The following is a 22,936-nucleotide window of genomic DNA, read 5'->3' on the forward strand; positions in this document are numbered from 1 at the left end:
GTCCCCATGTCTGATTAGTAACGGCTCAAATGTAACTGTAGAGAAACCCAGAAAGAAGATATCCTCCTGCACTGTCAGTAGCACTAGCAACTGGTAGCACACCCATTCAAATGCCCACTATCTCTGATCCAGCAGCTCCTAGAACAGCCACAGAGCTCTCTGGGAGACTGAGACGGTGGCTTACTATGTGTAGCCCAAGCTGGCATCAGAACCAATGATCCTCCTGTCAGCCACTGGAAAAGTTCAGAATACAGGCAGACATCATCACACCTGGCAAAACACTTGGGATCAACACAGAAGCCACTTTTTATTCTGCTTTCATCCTTTACTAATTGGTTGCTTTGCATGGCTTCCTTCCCTTTTTTCCTAAATACAGGGTCTCATGTATCCCAAGCTGGCCTGTCATGATAGCCCAGCATGACCTTGAACTTCTAAACCTCCTGTCTCCACCTCTAGAGCAGGAGGATTTCAGGCAGGCACCACCACTCCCAGTTTATGCATTGCCGGGAATTGATCCCAGGGCTTTGTGTACACTATTCAACCACTCTACTGACTGAGCCTCCTTCCTTGTTTAGGAGAAAGCATTTCACTATATAGCCCAGCCTGGCCTAAACTACTGGCAATCTTCCTGCTTCGGCCTCCTGAGTAAGCTTCCTTTATGTAATAATGCTGTTCCAAGAAATATAGTTTCTCCCAAATCCTGTTACTCCCTCTCTTTCATTAGACCAGAAGTGGTTCAAAACAACCTTGAGGCTCCAACTAGCCAGCACAAAAAGCTTATAATTGTGCTTCCAGAATTAAAAGGGAAGCCAGCCTATTGGGACTTCATCCTGAGTGGTGGGACCTATCGCCAAAGCTGTTACCTATCAGGAGGGAAGAGTCCTGTGCTCCTTATCTAACCAAGGCTGGGCGGATTGCTAACCAGCAAACCATCATGGCCCAGAAGCTACATAAACCAGCTTGTCACATTAGCCACCACAGAAATACACCTTGGTGTTTCCACTCAAACTATTAGTATACCCACAAATCAGACTCACACTAGATGGGGCTTTAGCAAAAACAAACCTAAAGCTCCCCGCACTCTTCTCTCTTCTATGTCATAAGCAAAAAAACATTTTAATCAGTCGGGTGGTGGTAACATATGCCTTAAATCCCAGAACTCAGGAGGCAGAGGCAGATGAATATCTGAGTTCAAGGCCATCGTGGTCTACAGTGAGAGTTCCAGGACAGCCAAGGCTACAGAGAAAAACCCAGTCTCAAAAACAACAAAGCAAACCAAACAAACAAACACACACAACAAAAAAAGAAACAACAACTGAAATTAAAGAACACAAGGCTATCATCCTCTATGGAAAGACAGTTCCTCTTTAAATACAATCTCTCTCTTCAACTCAACTCACTGGCTGGTTCTTTGTGGTTCTACACAGCACATCCCTGATACTGCAGAGCTGACACATCCTAACATGGTCTGTGTTGCTTAGTGCCTTATCCTTGTGCCATCAGCATCAGGGTAGGGAAGGCCTGAACCCACCCACACGTACCTGGTCCAGCGTCTTGCAGCAGTCCACCAAAACACCCACAGGTTGAGTGTCCTGCAAGCTCTCTTTCAACTCCTGCAGCTCCAGAGCAGCAGGACTGAGATTCTCATCCTATCAGAGAAGAGAAGGCAGTTTGCCCCAGCCCAGGAACTCACACAGAAGCTACACCCCCATGCCCAACAGAAACCTTCCTGTTCCTCTCCCCCAGACTCACCGGGGCCTGAGGAGGTAAGGCTTCAATGCTGGCCACATGGGAGGAGATGGGCAGGATGTTGAGCTGGTCGTCAATGACCAGACACTTCTTACAAGACGCCAGAGAGAGAATAAACCTGGGGGACAAAGCAGCTGCAGTGAGGTGACAGGGAAGGAAGGCAATGTTTAAGCAAGAACTCAAAAGATTTCTTTAGGAAAATCACATCAGAACACAGGTGGAGCACAATGAGATGCCTTAGCTGGCTGTGCAATCATCTAAGCATATTTATACAGGAAAACCAAGACCCCAACCAGGAGCTCCACTGTGAGTGAGCTCCACTGTGAGCGAGCTCCACTATTCCTCGATCGTCTGGCCCACCCCTCATCCAAAGCATTAAAGAAAAGGGGCTTATCTCTATGTTCACTGGATTCTACTCTCAGCACACAGTTCTCCTCCTCCTGCCCTCACCGCACTCAGCCAAAGTACCACAGGCTGAAGTCACAAAGGCCCCTGAGCTCATCGAGGCCAGGAGGATTTCTTAGCCTCAGCTGACCCTGTATCTCGGAGTTGATAGGTCTTTTTCACAGTGACTGTTTTGTCCACTGAGGGTTCTGTGTACTCAGAGCCTGTGTCAGGATGGTCAAATGTCTCCTGATAACGCCAAACATCCTAGAGGGCAAAGTCACCTCCAGTAAAAAACTACTGATCCAGACCAAAGTTTAAAGCAACGAGTGGTTCTAAATCTTCCTAATGCTGACAGCCTTTAATACAGTTCCTCATGCTGTGGCCACCCACAACCACAGAATTATTTTGTTGCTACTTCAAAACTGTAATTTTGCTACTGTTGTGAATCATAATATAATATCTGACATGCAGAATATCTAATATACAATCCCTGTGAAAGGGTTGTTTGGCCCCCAAGGAGTCATGCTCTACAGACTTAAAATGTTTTACTAGCTACTAAGATCATGTAAAAATGAGACTGCATGGTAAAATAAATTCAGGAAAACAATCAGTTAAACAGGTTCTATCTCAGTGGTTCTCACCCTTCCTAATGCTCACAGGCAATCCCTTGAAAGGGTCAACCCCCAAAAGGGGGTGTGACCCACAGGTTGAGAAACAATGATCTCGATCACTTGCCCATAAGAATCTCAGAGAGCACTAGTCTTTTTTTTTTTTTTTTTTGGGGGGGGGGGGGTTCTCTGTGTAAGCCTGGCTGTCCTGGAACTCACTCTGCAGACTAGGCTGGCCTCGAACTCAGAAATCCGCCTGCCTCTGCCTCCCAAGTGCTGGGATTAAAGGCGTGCGCCACCACTGCCCGGCAAAATCTCTTTTACCATATGCTGCCTCTTAAAAGACTAGTGGCTCAGCTGGGCAGTGAAATCCCTCAGAGGGATTTTTAGCCAATGAAGTCTAAGAAATGTTGATTATGCTTTCTTTGTGAAGACTCACATGCATTTGTTGGCGCCTCTGAAATGGTTTCCAACAGCTAGAACAGAGGTTCTCAACCTGTGGGCCATGACCCCCACAGGTGTTACAGATTAGATATTTACATCACAATTCATAACAGTAGCAAAATTACTGGTATAAAGTAGCAATGAAATAATTTGATGATGTGGAGAGGGTCTCTACTCATGAGGAACTGTATACTAAGGGGCTGCAGCATTAGGAAGCTTAAACCATCCCTTGGACAGAAGAGTAAAGTAAGAGCCAAAGAGAAGAGAGACGCCACCCAGCAGCAAGGTTAAGTTCAAGATTTCCAGCCCCAGCCTGTAGCCCTCTCTCTTCATCCAGTTGGTTTCACAGGCTGCTGCTAGCAGGACCTCACTGCTAGCTGGACGCAGTCTTGGTACTCTAGCACTCAGGAAGCAGAGGCAGGCTAGTTGGAACAACATAGTTAAAACCTGTCTCAAAACAAAGCAAGCCTCGCTAGGTTTTGAAAGCCTGAACTACATCCCTCTGATATAACAGCAAACTTGTTGGATCCAAGATAAAAAACATTTCTCCCATTCTGATTCCCTGCAACTGTGGGAACCAGCCTGTAGTTACCTCTCGTTAAATCTTCCTACCACATCCTGATGGGCCTCGGTCCTGTACCTGGAATGCACATCCTAAGAAAACAAGACAACATCCATTGACAAAATCTTCTAAAAACAACACAAAACAGTACACTAGAAAACATCAGCAAACCCTAGAGAAGTAAGACCAAGTCTTCCTCGTGTGCTGCATCAGACACCATGTGCAAGGTTTCCACCCCACTAACTGCCTGGCACCTACCACTGATGTTTTCCACAGTTCATCCAGAACCTTATATAACTCAGTTAAATGTACATGCCAAATAGTGTGCCAGACACAACTGTGTGTGCACTGGTTAACTCACAACAATTCTGTTCTCACAAAACTTATGGTCTAACAGCAGAAGGGATAAATAAGTTTTACAAAGGAAACATACAGTGTGGTGATAGCAAATGAGTACTTGAGGTGGCCAGAGAAGGCGGAGATGAGACGAGAGGCAGACTGGAAGGATAAGCAGGCAGCAAGTCCAGGAGATGGGATGAATAAATAAACTAACATGGACCCAATGTCATCCATTCATTCACTCACAAGTATGTATATGAGTGCTTTGTACATGCCAGGGGAATACAACTAGGTTCCTGCTCTCCGAAACTAGCAGAGGCCACACAAAATACAAATAACGTTAGGGAGCTCTTAAGCGCTTTGAAGAAACACAACCATGGTTTGAATAAGAATTGTTCCCATACGCCCATATACTTTAATGCTTAGTTGTCCCAGGCTAGTTTATGTCAACTTGACTCTGAATAGCATATTCAGAGAGGAGGGAGCTTCAGTTGCAAAAAATGCCTCAATAAGATAAAGCTGTAAGCAAGCCTGTGTGGTGTTTTCTTAATTAGTGATTAATGTGGGAGGGCCCAGCCCATTGTGGGTGGAGCCACCTCTGGACTGGTGGTTCTGGGTTCTACAAGAAAGCACGCTGAACAAACCAGGAGGAGTAAGTTAGTAAGCAGCACCCCTCCATGGCCTCTGCATCAGCTCCTGCCTCCAGGTTCCGTCCTGTATGAGCTCCTGCCCTGACTTCCTTTGACAATGAACAGTGATGTGGAAGTGTAAGCCAAATAAACTCTTTTCTCCCCAACTTGCTTTTGGTCATGGGGTTTCATCACAGCAACACAGAAACAATAACCCTGACTAGGACATTCGTCATCAGGCAGTGACACTACTTAAGAAGGATTAGGAGGTGTGGAAGAAGTATGTCACTTTGAGGTTTCAAAAGCCCACACGAGGCCCAACCTCTGTCTCTGCCTACAGGATGTGAGCTCTCAGCTATTTCTCCAGCACCAAGTATGCTGCCGTGCTAGCATGCTCTGTCATAATGGATTAACACCTGAAACTGTGAACAAGCCCCAAGTTAGATGCTTTTATAAGAGTTGCCCAGGTCATGGTGTCTCCTCACAGGAATAGAACAGTGACTAAGACAATGATGCAAATCAAGGAGTGACAGATGGACCTGCCTAGTCTAAAAAGAGTATGGAGGTCTACCACTGTGGCCCACACCTGTAACCTTATGACTTGGAAAAGGAAAGATGAAGAGTTGAAGGTCATTCTCATGCAGAAATTCAAGGAAAGCACATTCCAGAAGGAATATCAAGTGAAAAGGTCCTGGGGTAGACGTGCCAGCCATGTCTGAAGGTATCAGAGTGGCTTTAGCAGCAAGAACAATGGGTGTGGAAATGACAGAAGACAGCCTCAGAATCTGAAGAGAGTCCACCTCATCAGGAAACTGCTCATCAGATGCTAGGGCCGATGCAGCCCATTCCTGAGCCATGAGGCCCCAGGGATGAGTTTAAAGGTGACTCATAAAACACTGACCTGGCTCCCAATGGAGCTGATGGGTCAGTGGAGCCCCACTTCTTACCATATCTTGTATGGAAGGGCACTACCTCTCCTCATAGTTTAAATTCTTCCAGCTTTAAAGTAGAACTAGAAACTATTACTTTGTTTTCCCATAGAAGATGAGGGCCAATAAGGAAATCTGCACATATTCCCTCTAAATGACACACGAATTTAGTCACAGGGTTGTGGTGGTACACACCTACAATTCCAGCACTAAGGGGGTTAGGACCTGGGACACAAGAGTTCAAAGCCAGCCCTGGCTGTAAAGTGAGGTCCTATAACACAAAACAAACACAAAAAGGCAGCATGGCATCTCAACCTTACCAGCGCAGAACTCTAACTGCCTGAAAGCAAACATGGCTCTCAGAAACTCCTCCTCACAATTGGAGAGGATCTGTCTGTGGTGACAGGAACTTGGCTGCTGTGCAGACCACTCACTGAAAGTGCTCACTACCTACAGCCAAAGCAGCTGGCTTCGCATTAGGGTTGAACAGCACTCTTACCATAGTCATTGTGTACAGCTGCTTAAGCGAGTTCATGGTCCGTAGAAGGATGACCACCAATCCACCACCTTCTACTGTTTCTACAGTTCTGGCCAACAAGTTCGGAGTTAATGCTTCAAAATCCTAGAAAGAATCAGATCTTAGAAAGGCTTGTGACACAAACAGCACCTCCAGGCTGCCTAACCAAGAGACAGTGGGACAGCAACCAGAGCCTCAGAGTATAAGCCCCAAACTGCACCTCTCACACCTGCCCACCAGCTAACAAGGGTACCACAAGAAGCAGCCCATCCATCCCTGGAGTACAAGAAGGTCTGGTGTTATAATCTAATCTATTTAGATATGAAGCAAGTCTTCTAAATTTCACTGATGCGGATGCAATTTCAGAAGCATCTTACTTGTCTTTTCTGGACAATTTCTAGACAACCTGAAAAAACTAAACTGTACAACACGGGGCACTGGTACCCAAAGGCACCAGCATTCCAGTGACTGGGAAGAGCTGGTACAAGACACTGAGGCAGATGTTCTTTCAAACTCCCCAGGTGCGCTAGAAGCCAGCAGAGCTACTTACTAGAGACACAGAAAGAAAAACAAAAAACTCTTTTTCTGAGGCCCAGTCTCATTTTTAACTTACGTTTCATGAGATGTTTTCTAATTTACAATTATGGTCATAGTACATATGTGAATATAACAAGTACATTTCAGGATGTATGGATTGGGGCCAAAGAGATGGTTCAGCAGTTACTGACTACTCTTCCAGAAGTCCTGAGTTCAATTCCTAGCAACCACATGGTGGCTCACAACCATCTGTAATGTGATCTGATGCCCTCTTCTGGTCTGTCTAGGGAGAGCGATGGTGCACTCATATACATTAAATAAATAAATCTTAAAAAAAAAAAACAAAAAAACTCTGAAGCTAAAAAAAAAAAAAAAAGAAAGAATATATGGATTTGTGCACAGATATCTTGTCATTTAGGAAGGGGGGGTGTTAAAGGAGTGTCACAGATATCAAATAAAGTCAGATACCATATAACGCCCACCAGAACTGAGAAACATATTTGATTAAGTTGTCTGACAAGAAAATAAGTATCACTGGAGATATATCACCAAGCTGTACTGAGGAAAGTATGTGTTTCTTTAAGGCCAGAAAGGGGGCAGGGGAGGTGTCACTTATCTACTTAGAAGAGGGTAAGAGTGGATATGCAGGTCAAGGCTGTACAATTGTCACCAGGGCTCACAAGCTGGGAGTCTTAGTTCCAGCAAGGACTGTGATTCTAGGGTGACTCCAAGTCCACAGTGCTTGTGGATTATAGTTTGTTTGATGAAGGCTAGGCTGGTCACAAACAATTCTCCTGTCTCAGCACCACAAGGCACACACCATTGGCCCAGAACTTACTATGTCAGGCATGGTGGTCACCTATGGTGGTGTAGCCCTCTACTTTCTGCTATCTCTAGTCCAGTGCAGAAAAAAAATCTTAGTTTCCTTTTCAAAGTGGCCAAGTCTTCCAGTAACAGTGGTTGGGAGTTGGGTACTTACATGTGACCTTCTCCCCTTACTGTACTCCCTCAGTGAAGAAGGAGACACCCACCTGGAGGACACACATGCCGAAAGTATTGCCCAGAATCTTGTGGGTTTCATTGTAGTAGCAGTACCGAATGTTTGTAGCTGCTACAAAAAGCTCAAAGGGGTCATCTTGCTTGATGTTCAAGGTCCCACTCTTTATTTTCTTCTGCAGCTGCCGCATCCGCTTCTTCCGGTGACTGTAATACCACCATCCCAAGAAAGGCAATTAACAGGGGCAGAAGAGGCACAATGATCCTCAGACCTGCAGAGCTAGTGGGGACTCAGAAGGGAGCAAGTGTGACAGTGGCTGTCTCCTTCACCTTAAGGGTAAGGAAAGTGGAGGTGCACTGGGATGTGCTGGTTAAGAGGACAGGTTTTGCCAGCATGACGACGCAAGTCCAAACTCTAGTACCCTTGTAAAAGTGGAGAGAACCAGTTCCATGAATCGTCCTTTCAGTTCCATGAATGTCCTTTGACCTATACCTACACACACACACGCACACACACGTGAACTGCTCACTATTTGCTGTGACCTTCAACAGGCCAATTTAAAGATGGAAAACAGAGGCAGGGAAGCCAGGCCAATTTAAAGATGGAAAACAGAGGCAGGGAAGCCACGTATTTGACCACAAGTGAAGCTTAAAACTCAACTTAGATACCTCATTACTTTAAGTCTGAAACCAATGTTCCCACTACTGTGCCGCTCCCAAAGGGCCTGGAAAAGCTAGGGGTGCTGGCAGGCTACTAGATTCCTGTTTCCTAGTCACGCGTATATCCCCTCAGCCCTAGCTGAGAAAATGTGAGCCACTGTTTTCAAATGTAATAGCTAGAACCAATGCATTCCTCTGTAGGTCTCTACTTCCTGTGTGAACTGAGGCCCACAGACTTTTGTTTCTGGCTCTTCCCTTAAGCCCTTTTTCTTTCAAAGTGTTGTGAAAATCGAAACTTGGGGTAGGCAGGGAGAAGAGGTACAGATAGATTCCCCACCCTCCTGCAGGTTTTGAGACAATGTCTCAACTCTCTACCACCCAAACTCTCATCAATCCTCCCATCCTCTTTGAGTGCCTGTATTGTAGTACACACAAGAGCCACTACCATGAGGACTGTGGCCACAGAACAATTTTAAAAAATGAAACCAAGTGGGTTAAACTTGAAAAGAAAATCTTCCCAAAATACTGAGAGTTATTGGACTCCACACAATTTCATATTTACCAAACCAAAAAACAGAGTTAAGGTACCTCAAACAAAATTCTAACCTACATAGCTCATCTTACAAGCAATCTTTTGAAACTGCATGGAGGGGCCTGAAAGATGGCTCAGTGATTAAGAGCAGGTGAGCTCATATGGAAGGCCATGAGAGACTGCACAGAGGAAGCAAAGAAACCATTCCAGAAGGTTGTCATCTGTCTTCCACACACATGCTGTGGAGCTGCATGCCCATACTCACAAACACCCCTCTCTCTCTCTCTCTCTCTCTCTCTCTCTCTCACTCTTCCTCTCCCCTCACCACACACACTCACATACAGAATACAAAAATAGGGCCAAGCAGTTGTACTGCAGCCCTTAATCCCAGCACTTGGGAGGTAGAGGCAGGTGGATCTTCAGTTCAAGGGCAGCCTTGCCTACAGAGCAAGAACCAGGACAGCCAGAACTACACAGAAAAACCCTGTCTCAAAATAGACAGACAGACAGACAGACAGATAGATAATGAAAGAAAACATCCAATAAAACAGGCTTATTGCCTGGACAGGAAAAGAAATGGTGATTAATCACACTACTTTCTTAGAAGAAAGTCTGACTGAGAAGTGCTGGAGAAAACTTCAAGGAGACAGACACAGGAAACAAGGGATCTCAGTAGCTGAAGTCAGTGGTAGAAATGGAAGCCTCAGCATAGGAGCCAGCAGGGAGACTTGGCACAGTACGGGGCTAACGAGCTAGATGAGGCCCAGCAAGAGAATCTTACAGACCAGGCAGCTAGGGTTGGGAGTGGACTGAGGAACTGCATAGGAGTCATGAAAGGTTCCTCAGATCGGATTATCTGCCAAGGAGTACTGTCCACCTCATCTCAAACAACTCCAGTTAGAGGAGAACTGCCAGGTTTCTACATGACTATGGCTAACTTTATTAATAGGTGATGCCCCATTTGGGGGCATCTATGCATAAGAATTTTGGGAGTAGCCCTGACTTTCATATGGTTGGACTTACACATAAAACTCAGTATGTTTCTGCCAGAGAGACAGGAAAAAAAACAGCTAGTGAGCTAGTTCACCATGAGGAAGCACAGAACAGATCTGCAGAGATGAGAGGTGGACCAAGAAACAGATTCACTCTGGCGCCAGACTACCTGTCCCTAAGCAGAGCTGAAACCTTTAACCCCTTTGGCCCTGAATAATCAATCCTTTATATTCCCAAGCATTCCCGAGGTACCTACGAGTGTTTACTTTGGAGGTCTCCTGCAAATCTTCCTCCAAGACTTATTTATGTGTGCACCTGTATCTGCGCATATTGGAGTACATGCACACAGGCACACAGGCACACATTTATGGAGCTCGGAGAGTGCATGTATGTGCAAGGCGTGCATTTATGAAGCCCAGAGAGCACTGGACTCCTTGGAACCCAAGCTACAGGCTATCTGCATCCAGCCCAGCTTATGGTGTGGCTGGTAGGATGTAAACCCCAGTCCCTGTGATTGCACAGCAAGTACTCTGAATCACTGAACCATCTCTCTAGCCTGCAAACAGAAGTTTTGACCACTATAGCTTCAGAAAATAAGAGGCTAGCTATGTAACTCAGTGGTAAAGCAGACGTGACATACTGTGGTCAATACCCAGAACCACAAACCAAAGAGAGAGGGGGCAGGTAGTAAAAATCACCAGCTGTCTGGTAATAGTGAACTTGTGTAAGAAGCTCTCTAAAGAGGAAAAAGGGAGAAACGCTGTTACTGGAGGGATCAAATCTCTAGGAATGTCTATGAGCTCAAGGTCATCATGACCTTAGAAGCAGAAGCCAGATAGAAAAGGAGTGGATAGGAAGTACAAAGGCTTCTGTTCTAAGGGTAAACAGTGGCCTGTACAATACAAGTAATCCTCAAAGTACAATTGAGGAATTTTCTCCCTGAATTTAACTAAGCAGTATGAATTGAAAGATGGATGTGACATCCAAAGCCCAAGCCTACCTGCTAAATCCCAGCTCTTTCTTATAACACCACAGGACCGAGGGCCGAGCCTTCACCGTTGCTTTGGACAACATATGATGAAGAATAACCACCTGACAAGAAAAGAAAAAAAAAATCACAAAACCTCAGAGTCAAAGACAACATAAGGACTGCCAGGCTCAAGACCTCATCTGAAACGCACAGAAACTAACCTGAAAGGAAAACACTAAAGTCACAAGTAGTAACCAAACGGGAGCCAGAAGCTAGGTCACATATGCTTGACCTTGAGGCCAAACCATCATTTCCGGATTCTAAAGACACGGGCTCATCTACTCAAGAATCTAAATATAGAGAATTTACCATTTCCAGTACTGAACAAATGCCCCACTACATATTCTACAAGTGAAGAGATTACAATGGCTCCAAGAACTGAAACTTTAAAGGCCTACATAACCTACCAACTCTTTGGGACAGGACACAAAATATCTGAGGAAGCATTTACCAGGTCTTTCTTACCTGATCTTTTCCTCGATCCCCAACTACAACAAAAAGAGACCTCTGTCGCTCAGCTACGCCATTCTCAATGAGAATTCGAATTCGGTTATCCACCTTCTTCCGATGCATGGTGAAAGACTATCACTAACACAGAAATAAAGAAGATACAGATGAACCAAATAGTAGAAAGGCTTCTGCATTACATCCAAGTAAGTGGCACCAGCTCGCTGCCTATGTGGGAATTGTGCTGGCATGTCTGTAATCCTAATTACAAAAATTACAAAATCTTAATCTTCAAACAACACCCAGAGGAAAGACATAAATCTCAGTTTTATAATCTGGAAACTAGAGAGGTGAAGTGTTCTTACACAGCAAGGTCAGAAGAAAAGTGTATAACACATCTTCATCAAGGAGTTTAAGAAAACTTAGGGGAGGCACAAGTGGGATGATTTCTATGAGGTGGAGGACAGCCTGACATACCTAGTGAGTTCCAGGACAGCCAGGGCTACAGAGAGACCTTGTCTCAAGAAGAAAAAAGAAAAAGAAAAACAAGACAACATGGTAAAAGTAAGTAAATAAAACTAAGAATGATTAAAACATATAAGGGAGCCAGGCAGTGGTGGCACACGCCTTTAATCCCAGCACTTGGGAGGCATAGGCAGGTGGATTTCTGAGTTCGAGGCCAGCCTGGTCTCCAGAGTGAGTTCCAGGACAGCTAAGGCTACACAGAGAAACCCTGTCTCAGAAAACAAAACAAACAAAAAAAACCCCAAAATGATAATGGTATCTCTATAGAGCCCAAAGAGTAGCAACATAAGAGCCTTTAACAGAGTCTGATGTATCCCAGGCCGGCCTTGAACTCACTATATAGCCCAAGATGACCCTAAACTTCTGATCCTATAGCCTCCACTTCCCAAGCACTAGGATTACAGGGAACTGCTCAAATTACAGGTGTATATCACCACAACAAGGTTTTATGCTATGCTGGGAATCTAACCTAGGGCCTTGTGCATGCTTAGCAAGCAAGCAGTCTGCCATCTGAGTAACATTCCCAGCCTTATAAATACCATTTTGTACAAATACATTAACATATAGAGGGAGGAAAGGGGGTAAACTTTAAAAAAAAATGTAATTTCTGAATAGCATGAATTTTATTTTGACATTTGTCTTTCACAGTTTGGTTTCTTTAAAATTAACATGTGTGTTAAAATGGCTCAGCAGGGAAAGGTTCTTTTTGTTAAGCCTAATGACCTGAATTTGAACCTCAGAATCCATATGGCAAAAGGAAAAGAACTGCCAGGAGGCAGTGGTTGTGTGTACAAGCAGATATGTCCCAGGAGGGCATCTGGTAGGAATAACAGACTCCTAAAAGATCTTCTCTGACCCCACACAACACACCACACACACAATTAAAACATAAATAAAAAATTTAAATTTACATGTTACTTATAAAATGAGAAAAACAAATATTCCTGATTCAATGTGTTTCTTTGGGTGAGAAGCCACACTAATGGCTCTATACAGTTGATTTCAAAAAGTACCATATGGGTTATTGGGTGTACAATATTTGCCAGCTGTGGGGGGGGGGGGGGTCCTAGACTCAATTTCTCCAGCATCCAGTAAAATGCAAATGTCATCTAATTACCTATAACAAATATGCCAAAGAAACATCAAGAAAATCAATCACACTACCAGGATATTAGAGTGCCAAGCTGTGTGAACCTGGTGCACTCTAAACACCTCCTCCCCTAACCATGGGCTTTAACAGGTCTTAATATAAGACACTATCACAATAAATGGCCGCTGTTTAAAAGGGGAAAGCAGTACAAGAAACCAAGTATCCCAAGGCATTGATGTAACAAATAGGCTTTACACTCTGATTCACCCAAGTCCAAAGCAGTTAAGTTTGTAAGCTTTATGTTGCCAGCCACATAAACACCTACAAAAATGAAAGGGTTCCTAATTGTTAGAGTCTAGCTTTTGTTATAGTGGGAGAGTCTTAGAATTAATAGGTAAGAACCCTGACTACAAGCCTGACTACAAGCTTTTATTCTAATAAGTACTTTTAAAAATAAACGAAGCCGGGCGTGGTGGCGCACGCCTTTAATCCCAGCACTTGGGAGGCAGAGACAGGCAGATTTCTGAGTTCGAGGCCAGCCTGGTCTACAGAGTGAGTTCCAGGGCAGCCAGGAGTACACAGAGAAACCCTGTCTCAGAAAACCAAAAATAAATAAATAAATAAATAAATAAATAAATAAATAAAATACAACTACACACAAACAAAATTAGATGTAAAATTAATGGCCGGAGTGAAGTATCTAATAATGGTCTAAGATCTAAGATCATTATTAGTGCCAAGAAACGCCTACTAGATAAGGAAGGCAGTGCTGGAAATAGAAAACAAGATGAATCGTATTCTGTTTGTTGTTGTTGTTTTTTCAACCAGTCTCACTATGCAACTCCAACAAATACTCCAGCCTCTGCCTTCCAAGCGCTGGGATTAAAAGCCTGCGCCACCACAACCGGATAGACAAGTCATTTTCATTCGGCTGTATCCATTCCTGTGCACACAGCACCCGGTACCAAGCATCACGAGGTGTACTGTCAAATGTCCTGAATGAGACAGCTAAATAGAGTACAAATAAATGGACATACTGCAGTACTTAAGAGTAGAATATCCGGGATTAAACTGCGTTAGTTCAAAACATATCACTGCTACGAGGAACCGAATTTCTCGGAAAATTGTTTTGACACCCATCTATTCTCTCAGTGAGAGACGCCCGAGAGTAGGAAAGAGCCACGCACTCGGAAAACGCTCAAGGAACCAGGCCCGAGTGTCTGAATATCCGGGACTAGGAAAGTCTGTCTGTTGGTCAGCACAGGCAAAGATCGGGGCACCAGCAGGCCCGTAAGACCCAAACGCACACCTCAACATCCAACCCAGCCCCTTCCAAAGAGTACCTGCGTCCCGGCTGCGGCCGAACCCAGGCAGCCCCACAATGGAACCACGTTAGGACACCGAGTTGCTACGCAGGTTGACAGGTTTGCTGGTGAAAACGCTCACAGGTGAGCTCGCCAGGGAGCCGACACTGCACGTGGATCCGCTTAAGCGGTAGACTGCACGTGGGCAAGCGCTCAAAAGGGAGGGGACCGCTATAGCTATGGGACCTTCCATAGCTTCGACACTTAGTGATGACGTAAGACCCGCGTCACGGATGCCTGCTGCGCCTGCGCATTAACTTCCGGCCGCCATTAAAGTGGAATCACAGTGCACCGTTTGTGGCCCGTAACACTGCTACGGCAGGCGGAAGTAATCATGTCTCGCAGGCGGAAGTAATCCGGGTGTCTCGCGGCTGGCGTTAGCTACTGGTACCCGAACTCGTCTACTGCAGAAGAGCGCCTCTATAGCAGGTTCGTACGCGAAGCAATTAACTGTTGCTAGCAAAGGTGCTGTTTTATTGATCCCCTACTTTTAATAACATGAAACTAGGCCAGTAACTGTTTCATTCATCTAAATTCAAGCTCCATCCCGCAGCAGTCTGGGAGTAACTGTAGACTTTGTACCATGGCCATTGTACTTTGCAGGCTCTTAGACTCATAATATGCCAAGTGTTCTAAAATCCCAACATTGGCTCTCAAGGCTCGTCCTACCACATCCACAAGGATTACCCATAAGTATTTCTGCCTTCCTTTTGGCATGAGGCACGTGAAGTTGGACCTATATAGCCTATACTCTTGGACAAAAGTTCTGTTGTTTTTGTTTTTTCTCCCGAGACAGGGTTTCTCTGTGTAGTTATGGCTGTCCTGGAACTCACTCGAGACCAGGCTGGCCTTGAACTCAGAAATCCGCCTGCCTCTGCCTCCAAGGGCTGGGATTAAAGGCGTGCATCGCCACCGCCCGGCTAAGTTCTGCTATCTAAAAACTGAATTCTTTCCCCAAATTTACACACCAACTTTAATATCTAAATTTCAATGCACTAAAACTTCACGATGCCAATAGTCTGTTTTAAGTCACCAATATGGCCCTAGGTACTTAATAAAGGTTCTAAATCCACTTAATAAAACTGCCAGTACTTTCATGTTATAGTGGGCAGAGAAGTCCTATAAGGTGGTGACATAAGCAAAACCCAAAACTTAGAAATGACCCTTAAGAATGACCCTTAAGAAGACCCTTAAGACTTTAAAAAAAAAAAAAAACCAATATAGGAAGAGGAAGTGGGGAGGGGGGAATAGCAGGCTAGCCAATTCTGCATAAGCAGCCCAGATATGGGACTTCTGTTGTAATGAAAAAGCCACTGGAATTTTGGGGACAGAAATGATGTGCTATGATTCCCTTAGTCACTGCACCATAATGTCAAGGTACAAACAGATTTAGAATGATAAAGAAGTGTGGCAGGGTTAGGGTAGCCACGGTGCTACATGGCTGAGCTGGCCATGCTGTGGACATGATTTTACTTAAGACCTTAAGTACATAGACATCAAAGATAGTTTTCAACTTACTGCCCATTGCCCCTATCAAGTAGTTGGACTGAAAACAGTTGGTGTAGAATACTACCCCAGTTTAGAGTATCCAATGTGTTTGAGAGAAAATGAGTACAGGAATGGAACTGCACACCTGCAGGTTAGAGAGGATCTTTTGGAGACAATTCTCTTCAACCTTTGTCCCAGAAGTCAAATACCTGGTCAGGGTTGACTTCAAGTGACAATATCTGCTGAGCCATTTCATTGACCTAATATTCAAGTACTTTAGTGTGAGTTTTGAATTTGAGGGGCCTGGGACTTAGCTATTTCTAGAAAAAAAAATAACTATAAAGAACTAATACTCAGAACGGTGGGACTGGATTAGGTCACCTGGATTAAGTAAAACTAGAGATGAAACCATCAATGAAGGCTTACAGAACCAGCACAGGATACTCAGTGGTGACATGTAATCTGAAATCCTTTCACTACTTCCAACTTACACCTCAATTTTTGCTGCAAAGAATGGTGCACCTTCTAGACTCCATTGACCCATCAACTTTTCTTCTCAGCACTGCAGTGAAGGTCTTTTAAATGGCAGTTTTATTGGATGGCCCACTATCCCGACCCCCCACAAACAATATACACACCATTTTAAAGCCTTCAATAGCTTCAAAATGTTGAGACAAAAACGAAACATGGAAGAAAACTGCCCTTTCCAGTTTCCCCGGCCAGATCTTGCTAATACTTAAAACAGAAGTCAATATCCAGTTTGCCACTCCTCATCGTTATGTTAGCTGAATTATCTTTCAATGAAGTCCTTCCTGATCATACTGACTAGGTCATACATTTATCATTAACCACGCTGTTGAACCTTATTATACACATCTAGGTCACTCCAATGTCTTGAGAGGTAATTTTGTCACCATTGAATAGTTAACACTGGACATAATGCTTGGCAAGAAATACCCAAATGTCCTAATAAATTTCATGTTGTCTCCTTAATGGAATATAGTACTTAGAAGAAATTAATACTTACAAATAAATATACCAAAACCTGACTTTAAATATAAAGTACATCAGCAATACTGCTACTTTCAATACCAATAGTGAAGGACCAATGCTATGCAGGTCAAGCTTCACAAAAGAATATTAATGTATAGTGCTTCTAGAATCAAGATTGAGAACATACAGTAGTCTAGTTTAAAAAAAAAAAAAAAGATGAGCCCTAGAATCGTTTCTTCTGTCTCGAGGAGCACTTAAGGAGTCTTCCTGAGGGTGTATGCAACTCACAAGCTTCGCCGAGGACTGTAAGCAATCACATTTTCATGTAATTTAATCTAATGACATTTACAACAGTTTCTAAGCTTTCCCAGAACATTTATAAATTCAAAATAGTAAAGGCAAAGCTTAATTTACTTTTTCTGTTAATTTTTACTCAATAAAACTAAGAGTACTTAATAACTCAAGTAGGACACAGGTTCAGAGCTTAAGGTTGAAATGAAGGGTATGATCAACTTAAGCTACATTTACCCTATTTCCCTTAAGTAAATGTACCACTGAAAATTTAACAAAACAAACTGCATGGCACATATATGAAGCTGCTCAACTATCTTCTGCACTTAGAAACTGGTTATCTGCCAAGCACCTTAGTGAATGAACCTGAGAATAAGCATATATTTTCATGTCTCCTTGAAGTCTCTATACAATAACATTATATAAGTCCATATATATGTACACATATAGAGACAAAAGAACTATTGAAGTTAATTTAATACAATCATAGAAGGTCATGTTTTTAATATCAAGATACAATGATCAAAAGAAGAGAAAGGATGAAAAAATCATCTCTTTTTAGGAATTTTAAGAGCCTGGTAATAAAATGGCCCTAAGCAAAAAGTAATCAATGGCATGCTACCTTTAAAAAGGGTGGAGGGGAGAGAGCATTTCATTATACATGTGGTATCTATACATACTGTTAATTGTGCATGTACAAAATATTTTATAGTCTTACTACACTGAGACATGTAGGACCATCAGTTCCCTGTACTCTGGTAAAATACACGCTTGACCAAACAAACGGTCTTCTGCATCTAGACAAGCATTTGCATATTATACAAGATACTGAGTAACAAAGACTCAGATCTTAACCAAACTACTTTAGTAGTTCTCTGTCCAGTGAAAAATTCCTTTTAAAATAGTCTGAATTGAGACATTAAAAGGTTCTATGTGCTAGAACTGCAATGGTAGAATTAACACCTAATTATATGTTGCTGTTGAAAGGAATAAACAACTTAAAAAATAAAGAGGTCATCAAACTACAAACACCTTTTACACATTCTGCCCTACACTTTGGGTACAAGGCTGAAACGTAAGACATTCTCCATATTCACTTCAGAACTCAGATTCAATACTAAACTTATTTTCTTCAATTTTGCTTTCTTACTATCATAGAATTATATTCTAAACATAACACACCATCTAGGGATTACCCAATAAGCCATAAACATTTCATCAATCCCAATAAAATACAACTAACATATGGTTGTGGTACATCCCAGGCAGTTTTCATTTAAAGCACACAAGTATAGGTGCTGGCAAAATATTCTTGGCAAAAGTAAACAGATAACCCTTCCAATATGATGTACCATAACCACACATGAGAAAAGTCAAGAACTTACTTTATTTATTTTAAAATAAACATTGAAGATTCCCCATTATCCACCACCCTACAAAACTTTTGAATGTGGAATGTTCAACAGCCTAACCAGTTTTAGTAGGCTACAAAACCAGCAAAAACTCCAGTTGTCTAATGATGAATAGCTGAGAATAATTGTTTTGAGGCTGATTACTGGCTTGGAAAAAAAAATGTTTGCAAAAGGCTAAAGTAAAATTTAATTTCTGTACAGAAAATAACATTAACTTAGTTAAGTAGCCTTTGCTTTAACAAGTGGAATTAATTCTCCATGACGTAAAATGGAATGGGACAAGCAGCATTCAGTTCATAGGCACACAGTGCTAGTGCTCAAACTGCTAGCACAAATTCCAACACAGAACATATGGCTAAGTCACTGCTAATCTTTCCATCTCCATCAAACTGGATACTCTCTCTATGCACCTAAGGCAAAGAATCAACACTTTGAACACCAGTGTCTCCTTAAGAAAAGGAGCGAATTCAATTAGGGTTAAATTAGACAAAAGATAAATGAAAATACTTCAGAAACAGCTACGAGACATAACCACAAAGTCTGTGACACTAACAATGCATGGGGTGAATCACTTTAGCTGCTAGCTGTTGAACACCAGTGTTTCAAGATACAACTTTTAGAAACATGTTTTATTTGTTTTGCGTATACCATCAGAACTGAAACTACTGTCTGCCATTTCCCTAAAACAGGGAAATTAATCTAAAACACATACTGGTGCTTTTCGAAAGATAGCACTTTAAAAGGGTGGTAGCAGCAGGCATTTGATATCTTTTTCTTTAAGAACTTTCAGGCTGCAGGAGAAAAACATGTGACCAAAAGTGTTATGATTATCCATCCATTAGAAATTTTCATCAGTACCTATTACCAATTTGAGTAACAATACAGCAAGATCCAAGGATTAGTGATGACAATGCACATTATCGTGAGGAATGACAAGCAGGACCAATCCTCATGTAAGTCATTGTTCAGAGAAACTGTTAAGTGTCAAAAGGTATCTAAGTAGTTCACATTGAGCACAGAAGCAGCCCATCAGATTATACCCCATATTTGATGCATACTTTTCAGAAGACCCAATCAAAGCCTGATTTGCATTTTGGCTTTGTCTTACACAGTATCCACTACTAAAGAGCAATTTACATGTTTTTTTAATCACAGTTGTTTGGCCAAAAGACTAGTGAGTACTATGTCAAGGCTGGTAGCCAGCCTCACTTGTATGGATAAGGACCCATGCATAATTTGGTATGCTTTTAATCTGTCGGTGCTCCAATTTAATGGGAAAAGCTATGAAATGTAGTCATTTTGCTAAACCACACTCCATTCCTTCCATCTTCCTTTCAAGGAAAATGCTTTAACTTTGTCAATTACCACTGAATAATTCTAGGGCTGATTGGAGATTTTATCCAATGTCAAAAAGGCAATCTTGCATTTTTTTCCCAAGCCACTTCAACTAACTATGGAGATATTATAACCCCATTAAGTATATAATGTTTTACTCCTAAGCAAGGGTGAGGAATCTGAGTATCGTGTGCAAGGCTCAAGATGACGCTTAGGACAGAACATGCAGAATAAAAATAGTTTCCTTCCATATCCAGGTAATATAAAGCTGACAATTGCAGTCCTGTCTTTATGGGATGAAAACAGTCCCTTTACAATAAGTTTCCTGAAAGGGAGAACAAATAGATAATAACTCTTCTGGTAACATATTATGGTACACTGGCCAGTGTGTTTTTGGCGATTAAACATAATCCTGTGTATCACATTAATTCACTTGCTGAGTGTTCATTTGCGGCATCCCTCTGTTGGGTCTTGGGGGCCCTCCACGACCTAGAAGACAAAAATGGCATTTGATTTTTCTTTCAAGTATTATTTGTTTTGCCTTCAAGCAGACTTTCATCTGTCAAGAAGCATGTGGGCAGCTTGTCAGCACATTATTAGGCTTAAGAGGCCAATTCTTCAGTGTTCAAGTTTCACCTGTCCTTGGAGTTGTCATGTGCAAATTTGCTCATGTTCTCTAGCTAAAAGAAGAGTAGAGCTAATGGAGTATTCCACCAGTACTCATTCATTCATTCATTCAACAAGTATTTATTGAGTGCCTACTATGTGCCAGGCACTGTCATGAGGCGTTGGGAATAGATACAGCAGTGAAGACAGACAAGGTACCTGCTCTTGTAAACATTCTAGTTTACACGCTAGCTTACATTTCAATAGTAAGTAACATCATACTATCAAAATTAATAAAAGCACCAGAATGAAAACAGACCTTTTTACCTAAACTGTTAAAAAGAAACTACATAACATTCAAAATTGTATAATGACTTGTAACAGGTAAAATAACTTTTTACATGCTGTTAAAACAGATATTTTAGCTATCATTTAACTCAACTTTCATAGAATATGCTACAAGGTGGGATAGAAGAACATAACCCACATTCACATGCAAATACCTTTGATACTTCAAATCAGTATTTCCCAGATGACCCCTTAACCTTTTGCTTTAAAGTACTTTCTTAATGGTCAATTGCCACTAGCATTCAAATTAAAGTACTTTTTAATTCCTCCTTAATGTACATTTTATACATGTCATGGCCAGTCAATAACTATAAGAAACCTAATTCTTTAGCCTCCTTCAATCAGAGAACCATTTAGAACTTCAGATTACATGAAAGGCTACCTGTAATTGTTCAACAGATTAACTTCCTGCCCATGTAAGAACTTATTTTCCAGTACTTCAAAGATAAATGAAGCAAAAGACTCTTAAGCTTGTCATACTTAATTTTAATAACATCAAGTCCCTAAGAATTTGGGAGATCTGTTTACACATCAGAAATATGTTGGTATTTAGATCATTAACACTGGTCCTAAAGTGTTCAAATTCCGATTAATTATGTCAGTTCTAAATGGTTCTCTAGATATAACTGTGGCTATCCGGCCATTTGAAGGGCTTCTCAGACTAAAATATAATATGCATGTTTCAAAAATCAAAGAGGATAATAAATTTATATAAATGTTCAAGCTCGTTCCAAAAATGTCTTACAAAAAGTTTCAGTAGGTACTTCCTAAAAACATTTAGCAGGTTTTAAGACCTGAAAAATAAATTTCCAGCTGGAAAACGCTTTTCTGAGGCAGAGAAAATGTTCTGATTTAAGACAGTAACAGGGAAAGTCATTCAAAAATTAAAATTTGGATTCAGGATGAAATTTTAGAAACAGAGCATTTCATTTAATTTTTTGCAACAAGTCTGGAAAAGATAAATGTATTCCTAACATGTAACCTACATGCGGACTATGAACAGTTCTTCCAAGGCCAGAACAGAAGCTCCACATAGGAGCTAGGATCACCACCACAAAATATTACCTCGTGGGGCTCCCCGTGGTCCACTCTGCCCAGAGCCTCGCTTGAAATTCTGCTGATATCCATCCTGAAAGACAAGCTAGTTAGTTGTGAAAGGAAAGGTAGTTTGGTTAAGTATATCTAGTCAGATAGCTTACCACTAGCAAAATACATAAATCTCAGACACCAGTGGATTAGAGCTAAGTTGTTCTTACTGAGGTTCCCCCTTAAGCTCAAGAATATATACACATAGTTCTGTTTTGAAGGTCACTCTAAGCAAACTACATTAAGTGGCTGTCTAAAATAAATAAAATAAAAACAAGCAAACAAACAAAAAGCCAAAGTCATATTTTATAACAATGAATGTTGGATACCACAAAATTAACCCCAAATAAATTAGTTACCCTATATTTACATACCCGCTGGTAGCCAGAGTAGTCCCGGGGAGCACTGAACTGAGACTGTGTATAACCACTGTTTGGAGTGTTCGAGAATGAAGGGCGGTAACCATCATATCCTCCTAGAATATAGGATGAGAAAATAATTTACTTTTCCTTAAGAAAGACTCTGCTTTCTTAAAGGGAACAGTAAAAAAAAAAAAAAAACTGTAAGCCACACTAGTAATTCAAACTAATTTTGAATTCCCTGCCTTGGTCCAATCTGTTTATCAATGTCTATGTACCATCTGTCTTAGAGGATGACACTTTTTGTGCATATGCACACACGCACATACATACACACAAACACACACACACAGAGAATCCTTAAATTGCTAACTCAGACAAACCTATAAATAAATTCATGTATAGAGACTTAATTTTTTTCTCTCCCGATTTTGTCATTTAAAAAACTGTCACCGGGCGGTGGTGGCGCATGCCTTTAATCCCAGCACTTGGGAGGCAGAGGCAGGAGGATTTCTGAGTTCGAGGCCAGCCTGGTCTACAGAGTGAGTTCCAAGACAGCCAGAACTACACAGAGAAACCCTGTCTCGAAAAACAAAAAACAAAACAAACAAACAAACAAAAAAACCTGTCAAAGTAAGTCAGGCAGTAAGGTGACACAAGTCTTTAATCCCAGCACTCAG

The 22,936-nt window shown here is 42.0% G+C and overlaps 2 protein-coding genes across 3 annotated transcripts in view; both read right to left on the reverse strand.

Annotated features, from left to right (window-relative positions):
• Positions 1–14,516, reverse strand: part of Nat10 (N-acetyltransferase 10) — a 39,879-nt gene extending 25,363 nt beyond the window's left edge. Inside the window, exons 1-8 of the mRNA XM_028766910.1 lie at positions 14,318–14,516; positions 11,378–11,500; positions 10,883–10,974; positions 7,733–7,904; positions 6,147–6,269; positions 3,781–3,842; positions 1,753–1,867; positions 1,542–1,649 (exon numbers count right to left, since the gene is read on the reverse strand). Coding sequence (XP_028622743.1) covers positions 1,542–1,649; positions 1,753–1,867; positions 3,781–3,842; positions 6,147–6,269; positions 7,733–7,904; positions 10,883–10,974; positions 11,378–11,485 — 780 coding nt within the window. The 5' untranslated portion in view covers positions 11,486–11,500; positions 14,318–14,516. The remainder of the gene's footprint in view (positions 1–1,541; positions 1,650–1,752; positions 1,868–3,780; positions 3,843–6,146; positions 6,270–7,732; positions 7,905–10,882; positions 10,975–11,377; positions 11,501–14,317) is intronic.
• A 3,961-nt stretch (positions 14,517–18,477) lies between these two features.
• Caprin1 (cell cycle associated protein 1) overlaps positions 18,478–22,936 on the reverse strand; it is a 33,531-nt gene continuing 29,072 nt past the window's right edge. For both annotated transcript variants that reach the window (XM_028766822.1, XM_028766821.1), the window contains 3 exons: positions 22,272–22,372; positions 21,877–21,940; positions 18,478–20,346 (listed from right to left, as the gene is read on the reverse strand). In XM_028766822.1, coding sequence (XP_028622655.1) covers positions 20,282–20,346; positions 21,877–21,940; positions 22,272–22,372 — 230 coding nt within the window. In that variant the 3' untranslated portion in view covers positions 18,478–20,281. The remainder of the gene's footprint in view (positions 20,347–21,876; positions 21,941–22,271; positions 22,373–22,936) is intronic.

The sequence above is a fragment of the Grammomys surdaster genome, unplaced genomic scaffold (genome assembly GCF_004785775.1).
Source record: "Grammomys surdaster isolate TR1022 unplaced genomic scaffold, NIH_TR_1.0 170, whole genome shotgun sequence".
NCBI lineage: Eukaryota > Metazoa > Chordata > Mammalia > Rodentia > Muridae > Grammomys > Grammomys surdaster.